The 13,612-nt window shown below is 30.0% G+C and overlaps 1 protein-coding gene across 5 annotated transcripts; it reads left to right on the top strand.

Moving 5' to 3' along the window:
* Positions 1-4,385: 4,385 nt before the first annotated feature.
* On the top strand, positions 4,386-6,237 carry LOC137830343 (protein LITTLE ZIPPER 3). Of its 5 annotated transcripts, none has more exons than XM_068637622.1 (2): positions 4,386-4,524; positions 5,698-6,237. In XM_068637622.1, exon 2 carries the CDS (start codon positions 5,736-5,738, stop codon positions 5,961-5,963), a length of 228 nt encoding a protein of 75 aa, XP_068493723.1. In that variant the 5' UTR covers positions 4,386-4,524; positions 5,698-5,735; the 3' UTR covers positions 5,964-6,237. The 5 variants fall into 5 exon arrangements, with proteins under 5 accessions (XP_068493723.1, XP_068493727.1, XP_068493726.1 ...); XM_068637626.1 differs by lacking the exon at positions 4,386-4,524 and adding an exon at positions 4,690-4,792; XM_068637625.1 differs by lacking the exon at positions 4,386-4,524 and adding an exon at positions 5,032-5,158.
* Positions 6,238-13,612: the final 7,375 nt, after the last annotated feature.

The following is a 13,612-nucleotide window of genomic DNA, read 5'->3' on the forward strand; positions in this document are numbered from 1 at the left end:
ATATATTCCGATAACGATCCAATAACAGATGACATGATAAACCCAACAAACTCTCGTTAAAATTATCATATTATAAAAAAGAATTTAGATAAACAAAAGAGAAAAATGAAGACAAAAGATTTGAGAACAAATATTTCTTCTATTTTATTTTCCTTAATTAAATCAAAGCAAAGAGTCTAAATATATATAGAAGGAGTACACTCATCCTGGGTAACTAAAGAGACATAATGTAAAATAAAGAGTCAATAAAGACTAGAATAAGAAAAGACAAAATAAATGCTAAACATGTGTATAAAGAGAAACAACTAAGAATTTAAAAAGACAAAATTAATATTAATTTACTTCTAAAAGTCTTATATCTATATCTCTTAGTTTATAAATCCTTTTATATATTAAACTAGTTTATAACCTATTTTTTATATTATCATTGGTTTTCTCAAACACACTTTTAAAATTGTTAAATTTATCCTTGAAATTTATTATATAAAAAAAAAGTGTTAAACTTTTTTTAATGTGTGTAACTTTTATTGGACAATACGTTTAACTTATTAGAAATGCATCATCATCAATGAGGTAACTTATTTTTCTTTTGTTATTTTATATAATTATTTAATATTTTTCTAGCTTACGAGCGGATTGAGAAATATAATTTAATATAAAATTTAGCTAACAATTAAAATAACAACTTAAATAAACATTTGTCCCTATAATATTAGTGTGTTTTGATTTTGAATTAGAATTTGTTTACTCACAAATTTAAAAATATTAATTGTAATCGTTATGGAATCATTTTTTATTTATTTTAATTGTAAAAGGTTTTTTTTTTCAACGTGGATCCCTCCAAAATCTGAAATTATTGCTTTTGATTCCTGTAGTTTAATCTAATATATATAAATACAATTTCTTTTATAAATCTAGAATTTTTTTGGAGGTATCGAATTTGTCATCATAAAATACAATAGTGACTACTATATAAGATAGACACATGATCTTTCTTTAAACGTATAAGTCACGAGTGTCATTCATAGTAGAAACTAAAAACAAGTTGTATATTTAGAGAACTGAAAAATAAGCATTTTTTTTTATAGAAGGTAGAATAAAAATTGAAAACATATTCAAAATATTTAAATAATAAGTTATGTTTCTAACATTTTTCATAACTACTAACGTTTTTTTTATGTAATGTAAAGACGTTTTTAACATCATTTTAAAATATAAATATATAGGTACCCACCCAACTAATATTTATAATTATTAAATAAAAATTATTATTTTTTAAAAATAGTTAATCATTATATTGATTAGATTAGATATTATTATAAATATTAAAAAATTATTAATATTTAAAATATTTTTTAATATTAAAATTTATAAATTAATATCCAATTAATTATTAAAGTTTTAATTATTATTTCAATTTTTACAAAAATATCTAATTTAGTCAATATAATAACTAATTATTTTTAAAAAAAATTGATTTTTATATAATAATTTTTCTACATAAAATATTAAATAATGAGATTGAAGTTTAAAATTTCATTTTAACCTATTAATTATATTTTAATGTTTGCATAGTCATATAAAATTAGATAATAAAATTTAAATAATTTCAAAAAATTGAAATCTAACTTTTTATAGTAATTTTCAATTAACCAAAACTAAAATAGTTGTTAATTTATTTCCTATTTATTATGTACTTATATATGGTTTAATTTGTTTCTCTGTTTTTTTTCCTTGGTTTAAACTTATTTTTAATTTTTATAAAAATAAAAGTAAAATTCAGATATAGAATAGCATGTTTAGGGGAGCACCACATGTTCATAATTCATGTTATTTATTACTGAATATAAAAGAAATTACAAAACTAATGTATTAGCATTGCATTACACAAATTAATTAATGTCATTTGGATACTTTCATCAAATACATAAAAATTTAAAGCTAAAATCCACTTTTGGTTCTTATAATCTTACAAATGTGAAATTTTTATTCTTAGAAAAATTCAATTGTATATTTAATCCTTCATTATTATATATATATATGAATAAATTAAAGAGATTTGAGACTTTTGAAATTGAAAATAAAATTATAAAAACAATTTAGAAATAAAAATTCAGTCTAAGCTTATTAATTTGATTAATTAATACGTCAAAAAATAATTAAAATTAAATATTAATATCTAAAAAACAATTATAAAAAAAAGTATAAGATAGTTGACATAAGAAAAATTATATGTTTTTTTTTTCATGAAAGTCATGCTAGAGAGCATGTGTCATCACATGAAAATGATATAAAAAAAATAGTAGACTAAACTTATGAAAAAGAAACAAATATACTTCCAAAAATAATCTAAACAATGTATAAACGAAAAAAAGACAAAAAATTAAAAAAAAAATCTCTAATGCATAACTCTGATAAAAATAAAAATAAATGATTGAATCCTAAAAATCTAATCAAATTAACTTCGTTACTCAAGTAATAATTCTTATGATTTATTAAACAAACTTAGTTAGAGTTTAAACATGATATATAAAAACGATTGATGGTGAACATCAACAAACTTCTTCATTAATATAGGTTTTTTAAAATTAGTTTAGAATTTATGCATAAGATAATTGTAGTTAAAAAAAGTAATTTTATTTAGTAAAAGAAGATGAAAATTGAAACCCCAGAAATAGATAAGATAGATTGATGGAAGGAAAGTCCGAAAGAGGGGATTGAAAGGGGGAAGGAAGAAGGGGGGGCACACCCACGAAGTGCTTGACAAATTGACTCACATAAGAAAAATAGACGCATCCAAAATACCATCTGTCAACCATCATGTTTCACGTTTCTACCACTCATAACCCACGAGGGACTTCGGGGCTGCCTGGCCCAAACTCTCATCCAACCATCTTTTTTTCCCCCAAACAATTATTATCTCAACCTCTTCTCCTTAATTTGGCAACAAAACCACTGCTTTACTTAACACACTACCATACACATTTCCTCATAATTATTACTATTTTTTTTTATCATTATATATAATAACGTAAAACAAAACACCATCAGTGCTTCTAATTACCTCATATAAGCCACAGGGTAATGAATGTGAATGGAATCTCACTAATTCTCAAACACAGCCCTGCTTTAGTATAATCACAATGCATAACACTCCTCCCATCCTTTTCTTTTTTGCCCTTTTTGTGGAACCTTTTTAATGATTTCACATTTAGTTTGTTAAAAAGTTAAAGCACTCTCTCTCAGGCACAAGCATATAGAAACAAAGAAAGTGAATTAACAGGAGGTAAGGCAACGGATTTTGGGCATCTCACTCACTCATATCATATCCTATCATATCATATCATATGATACACCTACATAAATGAACAAAATTTGGTATCATCACTCAAATGTAAAATGAGGGATATTCATAATTAATATGGGAAACGATGATGGTAAACAATTAAACACACAAGTAGCTACTAGTAGCTAAGTAGTGCCGTGTAGTGGAGACAAGTCCATAAACAAGTGGCAGTCTCTTCTTCTCTCTCTCTATCTTTCTCTCACTCAGGTCTCAATGCACAAAAATCGCCATTTTCAACAAAAGGAGGAATAACATTACGGCAACAAGAATGATTACTGCCAACACTTCCCAACACATGAAAATTACACAAACGAAAGTGTAAATTATGGAGGCCTAAAAATAGAAGAACCACAGCATAAATAAAACAAAAGAGTAATTGATGATAGGGGTGAGGGGGTAAGGAAGGGTGCTGATGGTGGTTTTGGACCCAATCCAAACCATCATTGCATATCTTGGGACGGCCTAGCCCATCATCATTTTACAAACCCTAACTGAAAGCCCCCATTATTGTTCCTCTCCTCCCCATTATAACCACTTTTATTCCCACTCTACCCTCCCCCAACAGGGATTGCTTTGCTTCTTCTGCCATACTTAAACCAGATCAGTTTCTTAACAAAACACTTTGTTTCTGCTGAATAGGATATCTTGGACATAAAGTTATACACAGATACATACATGTTGTGTATGTGTATAATGTAGATTAGATATATGTACACCAATCATGTGAAAGCATAGTTGGTGGGAAATGTGATCCTAACCAACATTTGGGTGATAAAAGAAAAGAAGAAGGAACGTACCCTTAAAAAAATAGAAAAGCAAAATGAAAGGTAGAGCATCATGATTGGCATGACGCCATAAGCATCATCATAGAAGCGAAACATAAAATCTTTTAGGCTACTAACCGGCCGCCTTCCATGCTTACACATGCATGATTGTTGTGTCAGAGAGAAGAGGGGCACGTCCCCCCACCCTCTCTCTTTTTTATTTTCATCCATTGTGTCTGTCTGTGACTCTGTGCTCTTCCTCTCTCTTGTGTGTTTTTTCCTCTATAAATTAACACCCTTTGTTCCCCTTGTCCCTCACTTCCTCATCCCTAAACTCACCCTTTTCACACTGCTACTCCTTCCACAATCCAGACTCTGCTTCCTCCACCAAAGTCTCCCAACCTCCTTCAAAAGGTGATCTTTTTCGAAAAGTTCAGGGGGGAAAGACAAGGGGACCCCACCTCTCTCTCTCTCTCTCTTTCTCTCTCTCTCACACACACATTATCCATCCTCTTGTTGTTGTTGTTGTGCTGTTTTGTTTTCCTCATTACTTTCACAAACAAATGTAGACATGGTATTTTAGGCTGTTGCAAAGTTAGTGTTTTTTGGTTTAGATATCTGAGTCCAAATCACCTGTACTCATGCTTGCTTCTTCTAACTTAAGGCTTTCACATAGTTTGAGGTATCTTAGTTTCACTCCACCTTGTTTTGTGGAGGGAATGTTTTTGGCCTATCAAACCTTTTTCTCTGTAGATTCTGTTTCGTTTATTTTATTTTATTTTTATTTTATAGTTTTTTAAAAGAATAAAAAGAAAGGAAAACACCCTCAATGGTTTCTTTGTCTTTCTCTAGCCATAGCCTTCCATTAAGTTATTTAGTTATTTATTTATTTCCATTTTACTTTTGGCAACTTTTGGCACTACTGAGGATATTAAAAACCTTTTGGAATGCCTCTTATGTGTGCTTGGAACACCAAGAACTGTGTTTTTGCATAGACATACAAACACACAGAAGATCTCGGTGTACGAAGCTTGTCTCTTTTACGTAGGTAGGACCTTTATCCTTTTCTTCCCTCTTGGGATAGCCGAAAGAAGCCATCTTCTTTTTCTGCTTTCAAGTCAGTGCAGGTTTGGACAACTGTTATTAACTTATTCCCCCCCCTCCCCCCCCTGCATCATCCATCTTCTTTAGTTTTTCAGACAACCCCATATGCTCTATTTATTTGACAAGGTGGTCCAAAAGACTCAATTGTTCTGCCCTCCACCCCCCCTATGCTTTTCCCTGTTCATCTTGCCTTCTTCTCTTAAGTGTCATAATTATATCTACCAAAGCAATTCATAAAGCAACACATTCACTAGGAAGCTTGCATATTCTTCTTTCTTTCTTTCTTTTTTTTCCATTCACTTATTATTAAGGTGGTTCTGTTCCTTTCTTGTTTTCTTACTTTATATTTTCCTTCTTCTTCTTCTTCTTTTCAATCCAATATAATATATATCTGTATATGAATCTACCCCTTTAAGTCTTTGGATTCTTTGCTCGATATCATATCCTGTGGATCAAACAATAACAATTATTTTCTGGTTTCAGGGTCAGTGCAGGAAAATTTGGAGATTTGATTAGCCGTGATGGAGAGGTTGAACTCAAAGCTGTACCTGCAGAACTGTTACATAATGAAAGAAAACGAGAGACTAAGGAAGAAGGCACAGCTTCTTAATCAAGAGAACCAGGCACTGTTGTCTGAGCTCAAACAGAAACTCTCCAAGGGAAATCAGAAAGCTAATGCTTCAAACTCCATTCTTGACCTGAGTCTCAGCTCAAGTGGCAGTCAAAATCCTTCTAGTTCCTCCAACTAATGTGCTTAGCGATGAGAAGCATTGACCCCTCTAGTGACAGTAATTGTTTTTTTTAATCTTTTTTTGTGTAAAACCAATGTGAGCAGTGTAGTTGTAGTTTCTGTTCCATAGGACAATACTAGCAATCCTCTACCAGGGCACTATTACTTCCATTTCCATGTTTAATCAACTTTTCTTTTTTGGGGGGTTAGATGTGAATTTCTGAACTACAAGGTTGTAAGATGGTGTATCAGGTCTATCTGCTAGAAAGGAATATAAAGTTATTATATGCTTAGCTCTGATTGCCACTGCCTCTGGTTTTCCATGTCGTGAAATAATATATACACTAACATAATCAATTCCATGAATTCTAGTTGATTTTAAAATTCATGAATTGGATGAAATTTCTATGGAAAATGGTAATTATTACATGAAGCTCCCCCATGAAGCAAAGTGATAATCGGGATCAATGGTGTCGTGTTGCATGCTTTATTTTATTCTTTTCACTTGGCTTGACACACAAATAATTGTTGGTAGTGTATTAGTTCGATGACAAAATACTAAACAAATAAAGTTTATGGAATAAAAAGAAAACGTGGGTAGTCTGTCAGTCAGTCCACATTCAAAGTGAAAAGAAATGTTACATTTTTTATGAAAATTAGAAAATGAAAATGAAGGGTGACAGAGATGGCTTATCGTTCAGATTCTTTTTAGAAGAGATCTTCTTATCAGAAAAGAAGTCATCAAAAGATTCAGGAATGAAAGTCAATGAGGATTCATTAGAATATGTGAGGAAGAAACAAAGGTAACCCAGAAAATATCAGAGTGCAGGACATGACATTGTCAATGCCTCGTATGGTTGACTATAATGTAGATGAAGATCGTATTATGATTAGTAGGTCAAATAAGTCTTCAAAATTATGTATAGTTAACCGATATTAGTGTTAAGAGTATTTTCATCCCATTCAGAAAAATAAACCTCTCTTCTCTACTTTTTTATTTACCCATCTTCTTAAGTACATCCTATCATTACACGTATTTTTTTGTTACTTTTTATAACTTCAAACAGTTTTTATTTTTATTCAATCTATTAATGTTAAACATTTCATTAGGGTGGAAAATTTATTTTACATAGTGGTAAGAAAATAAATTCAAAAATCATCAAATTCAATTTATAATTATTTAAATTCATATTATTTTAAATCTAATTTAATAGATTTATCTCTAATCCAAATTTATATCTTTTAATTTTGAGTTCATTCCATTTAATTGAATTTGAATTAAATAGAAATTGAATAATTATTTAGATTTTGAAAATTCAAAAAATAATTGGATTGAATATATATTTAATAATTATTTAGACTTTGAAAATTCAAAATTAAGTTACTAGTCTAGCTTACTTAAAGTTATGAATTGTTAGGTTAGGCCAAATCCGACTAAGAAAATGTTGGGTTAGATTGGACTTAACTCATGCAAGGTCAACCATGTTGGGTTTAAGTTAAGTAAGGATGGGTTGAGTGGAGCCCAAGACAAGTAAGATTAGGCCACACAAAAGTCAAACTAGACTAGGTCTGACTAGGTTAGGTTGAACCAAGCAAAACTTACATCAGGCTAAGCCTCAAGTTGGAATAGGATCAAGTCAGTTTAGGTAAAGCTAGAACCATGTCAAGTTGGTTGGGGTGGACCAAACACAAATCAAGTTAAGTCACGTCATACATGTCAAGCCAAATTAGGGTTAACCCACGTCAAGTAGAGTTTTGTCGAGTCCAAGTCTGGCCAAGTCGACAGGGCTGAGCCCTGTTAAGCTAGGTCCACATCACTTTGAGTAAGTCCAGGCTCAAGTAGTGTCGATTTATTATGGGTCCTTAAGGTAGAATCAACACGGGCCCACTTCAAGCTGAATTGGCCCAGGCCCAATTCAGGTTGAGTTTGCCTAAAATCCATGTTAAGCCAAGTTAGGGAATGCTCACATTAGGCTAAATCGGGTTAAGACTAAGTCAAGCCAAGATGGCGAGGAACTAGTTGAGCCAAAATGAGGCAGACCCATATGGAGCTAAGTTGGGAAGGCTCAGGTTAGGCCAAGTTAGTTTGGGTTCCTGTCAGACTAATTTGAGTTAGGCAAGGGTTAGCCTGATTCGGCTTGGGTCCACGTTGGTTGAGTAAGCCCGGGTCCATGCCAGGTTGAGTTAGCTTGGGTCCTCGTCAGGTTGAGTTGGCTTGGGTCTATGTCAAGCTCAATCAATCGGGTACATGTCAAACTGAGTCGAGGCAAATCCTTATGAGTTAGGTGGGCCTAGGTTGGACGATGTTGGGCTGGGTCTAGATCACGTTGAGTCAAAAGGTGCCTAAGTTAGGAGGAGTTGGAAGGGGGCATGTCAGGTTGAGTTAATCCCATGTTTTTGGAGTAAAGATGAGCCTATGTTAATCAAAGTTGAGTTAGGTCCATGTTAGATTGAGTTTGGTCGGACCTAAGTTAGGTAGAGTATGACTTAGGTTAGGCAAAGTCAAGATTAGCTTAGGTTGAGTCATGTCAGATCTAACTCAGGTTAAGTCAGATTGGGTCCAAGTAAAGAGAGGTTAAGGTGGTTAAGGCACAAGTCTTCCAAGGTCAAGTCGGGTCGGGTTGAGCTCAAGTTAAGATTTCTCAGGTTGGACTCACGTATTTAGGTTGTGTCAAACCCATGTTTAGGTTGAATTGGGTTGGGTCAAGTCGATGTCAAGCTTCGATTTAGTCTAGTCGAGCTTAGTTCAATATGGTCGGGCCAGGTTAAGCCCATGTTAAGCTTGGTTAGGCTTAACCTAGGTTAGGATGCGTTGAATGGGTCAAGCTCAGGTTAAACTTCGTTGAGTTGAGCTAAGATTTAGATAAGCTAGATTAGTTTAGGGTGAGTTAGGTTTGGTCGGGCTAAGCCCACATCAAGTTGAATATAGATGGACCAAATCTATGTTAAGTTGGGTCACTGAGTCAAGCACAAATCAGACCAATTCAAATTTAATTTTAAAAAATTAATATAAATTTAATTTAGTTGACAAACTGATCCAGTCCAAATGACCATCACAAACTATATTCAATTTAGTTTAAATTTAAATTTAAATGGAAATTGGAAAAATACAAATCAATTTAAGCTAATTAAAATAGATATTAATTTTAAATCTAATATATTTTATTATATTTTTTATTTCCGATCTATGATCACCCATAAATAAGTCACTTTAAGCTAAAAAAATATGAATAAAAATATCATGTTTTTATCATAATTATTAATAGTCTTTGTCACAATGGTTAAATATACAATTAATGTAAATATATATATATATATATATATATATATATTACATTGATTACGAGGGAATTAGTGAAACAAACATTTTTCTACCTAGAAGATATAGAAAATTAAAAAAATATATTAATAGTGGAAAAATATATTAAGGGTGACCTTGGTGTTAGGCACATTGATCTATTTAGTAAGGCACTCTTGACTAAATGGTTATGGAAAATAGGTTTCCCTGAAACTGGCCTTTGGAAGAATGTCCTAGAATCGAAATATGATTTGTGGAGGATGACAAATTCAAGTATATCGGTTTGAAACAAGTATAAATCCAGATGGTGCGAAAACAGATGGTTCAAGTACAATAGTGCATATAAGCTTTACTTGCTCCATATTTCATTATTCACTTATTTGTGTTGTTAGTATTGATGTAATAAGTTGTTGCATGTGTTGTTGTTGTCAAATATTATGGGTTCATTTTGTATCTTTGAGCTAAGAGGTGCGGAAGGTTGAGTTTTTTTAGTGCAGGTTATGCTTGAGTGGTGCAATGCATCAAGGAGGCTGCAAAGGAATAAGTCTGGGGAATGTACTTGTTATGTTGGGAAGCAGCGACAAAAGAAGAAACGCCTAGCAGTGTAAAGAAAGTGAAATTTATTTGCAAATAAGCATAATTGCAGTTGGTGTGAAGAATTACACATATGCAGCCCCATTCTTATTGCTTTTGTTTGTTGATGATAATCATTTGATCTCATAGATCACCTGGATTGGAAGCAATATGAAAACCATTTCTAAAGAGTAATGGCAAAAAACGTTATTGTAGATTGTGCATAATCCTTTCGTAGTAGAGTAAACTAGAGGATGCTATAATTTATAAGCAATTATATTATCTATGAGAATACTATATCTTGTTAAGTTAGCTTTTTGGGTGTTTTTACTTATTATTCGGATATTGTATAAGGGTTGAAGCATCCCTAAAATGTTCCGCTTTAATATTAATTATTTCATTTTTTGCTAAAAAAAATTAGTTATTGTATTTAATTTTTAGTTTTGATTAGTAAGTTAATTTAGTTTTGATTAGTAAATAATTTATTGTTAGTTTTGATTTAACTTTTTTATTTAAATGTTGATGTACTTTAAGTAGAATCATTTATACATTTTATAATTTATTATCTGGAATGAATATTAGGATGTATATTGCTGAGAAATATATATTTGATATAGCTAATTCAAATTATTTTTAATTACATGTTGGGGAACACATAAATAGAAGTAACATTAAAAATAAGTTACATACTACATTGATTATAGGATCATTTTACATCCATTATAACATGAATCGATATAAAAAGAGATAAATAACTTTGATTAAAACTCAATATAGAAAGGTATCAGCTACTAGGTCTTTAATTGATGTAGAATGTAAAATATAACTAATATTAAAAGTCTTTTTTTTTTCAGTAGTGCATTACATATGCTAGATTTTTTTAACATTGGTTATTATTAATAATAAAATATTTATAATTTTATTATCATTTACACAAACAGTCCGCAATAAAGAAAATAACATTAAAACAAGCACATGGTACTTAATTCACGCTTAATAAGACGAATGTCTAATTAAAGGCTCTTAATAGACATTTGTTCTCAATAAGCAATAAAATAGAATGCGAGCACAACACTTAAGATTGTAATGGCCTAAAAATATATTTATAATAACTACTTTATTTGATGGACTTATGTTCTTTATTAAAATTAGAGCTATCTTATAAATAAATTTATCTAATTATATTTTCAAACATCAGTTCAATATGATCTTGTGAGTTTTTTTTTTCATTATGTATATTTTAATGAAAATGATCTCTTATATATCCTCTCTTAATTCAAAAATAACTATTGTCATTATATTTATTTATAAATTCATTCCTTTCTCTTATCCTCTCTTAATCAAAAATAAATATTGTCATTATATTTATTTATAAATTCATTTTTTAAGTAATGATGTCAAAACTTTAATGTTAAAAATAAAAAATAGAGTAATTCATTTCGTCATTCATTTACGAAGAGGAGTAAATTAGTACGCATTGATAGAAAGAATTGAAAATCACTCTCAAAAAGTAATTTTAAGAGAAGAAAATAAAAAAAATTAAATAATTTTGTATATAAATTAAAAATATTTTTTCATAAATTATGTTAAGTACGTTCTTTATTTAAAATTTCTTTTCCTTCCCGTTTATTAGATTTATCTCTATAATTATAATTAAAAAAATTATTCTTATTATTTAAACTAAAATTAGAATACAATGCATTCAAAGAACGTTATTAAAGGAAAAATTCAGAAGGCGAGAAGTATCGTAACATTCAAAACTGATGTTTAGGACATTAGGTAGGAAAGTAATTCAACATCTTTCAAATTCAATTTCAGAATGTCTTTATTGGAAGAAAATCTCGTTATTTTATTTTCGCTCAATGAAATTATGCAAAAAATGAATTTGGAAGATTTTTTGCATAGTTCACTCAGTTATTTCCCAATGCCTAACCCTTCTCAATTCGATAAGTTCTTTTGAGCTTTGCACTTAAAAAATCAAGTTTTTTTTCTCCAAAGCTAATCCACTCAACGTTTTGAAATATGGTCAATGAATATAGCTTGTTAAATTCCTAATTTCCAACTTTGCTCTTTGAAGTGAATCTACATTTTGATATCTATTAAACAAAACTAAGGCAGAGACAAATTGCTTTTAGCAACCCTCTAAGTGATTTTAGATATATATAGCCATAAGTTTGTGTCTTTTTTTCATTTGACAAAAAATAGAGCTAAGAAATGGGAGAAAAAAATGTTTTCTTATCAGCCAAAGGAAGAGGATACCAAGTGTTTTGACCTCAAGTTCGAGAGATAGCATCGTTAGGGACAATCACTACATTCGAGGTATTGTCTGCTTTGGAGGTCGGTGTTATGTCACGATTTTGTCCTTATAAGGCGTCTTAGTGGGTTGGAGGAGGAGAGAGTATATAAACTCCCCTTAGACCTTGACTGGGGGGCTTGTTCCGGTTTGTCAATATAGTCTCATATCGCTCAGGAGTCGAGACCAATGGTAGTTTATATACTCCCTTCTCCTCCAACCCACTCAGGTGCCTTTTAAAAACAAAACCGTGATGAAACACCGACTTTCAAAGTAGACAATATCTCAAATGCAATAATTGACCCTAATGATGCTTGTCAATCTGCTCTTTTCTTCCTCCTCTCTAAATTCTTCCAATAATAATTCTCTTTAGGTAAGTGGTTTTCCTATTTCTATCTTTTCTCCTCTTTAAGGTGTGTCTTTATGGTGTGAGATGTGTCCTAGGAGTAGTATAGAATCATGGGTTGGGAGACCTTAATCCTATAATCTTTTTCTTTTTTTTAAAATAAAGGTTGTATTTGAACCTTCATATAATAAGTTATTTTTAAAATCCCTATTGTCATGAAATATAGTTCTTTATATGTGGAAATTTTAAGTTTAATAATATTTTTTAAGAAATTTGAGAAAGTCAATTGTAAGTATGATTGTTTCAAATATATCACTATAAAAGTATTTGTCTTTATCACTAAACTAAATGACTTTAAAAGGATATGAGAGTCCTTTAGTTCAAATTCCTCATGAGTATAAATATAAGGAATATGAGAGACACCTCTCATAATGTTTGATTTCAACATTATTCCAATAGAAAAAAACCAAAAAGATTAAAAAAAATTTTATAGGCAAACACACATTATTATTTCATAAGTTAAATTTTGATTATTTATGTACAATTTAAATATAACTTCTTATTACTTTTGAAACAAGTTATGAAATGGATTATGATAGATTAATTTACTTTATTTTATTTTATCACCTACTCAATTAATCTCACATATATTATGTATTTCAGATGAATAGGTTCAAAAGTAAATTGTATTGTTAAAAATATTAAGCAAATTTTTTAATTTTGATACAACTTCATAAGTCTCTTAGTTATATTTTTGGAAGGACTTTGTATATTTTCTTTCATAAATTAATATACAGTTATATAGTTTTATACTGTATAAAGTATTTCTTTGTTATAGTTTATTTATAATATTGTATAACACATATCATGTTATTTTATGTAAGTATCTATTTATTGTTAATTTGCTTATTCTTTATATTTGTTGTTGTATATTATTCTCACATATATTATAAAGTATTATAGAAAAAGTCTTATATTATTTAGGAATTGAGATTAAGAATAACTTATATATAACTTATGTTAACCCATCGATGTGTTTTTTAAGAAAAAATAAATAAATTTAACTAACCATACTTCAAATATAATAATTAGTCATAAACATTTTATCTTAAATGATTTAAGGTCAAAATGTTGGTTCCATCTATGAAAATAAAAATA

The sequence above is a fragment of the Phaseolus vulgaris genome, chromosome 7 (assembly GCF_000499845.2).
Source record: "Phaseolus vulgaris cultivar G19833 chromosome 7, P. vulgaris v2.0, whole genome shotgun sequence".
NCBI classification, from domain to species: Eukaryota; Viridiplantae; Streptophyta; class Magnoliopsida; order Fabales; family Fabaceae; genus Phaseolus; species Phaseolus vulgaris.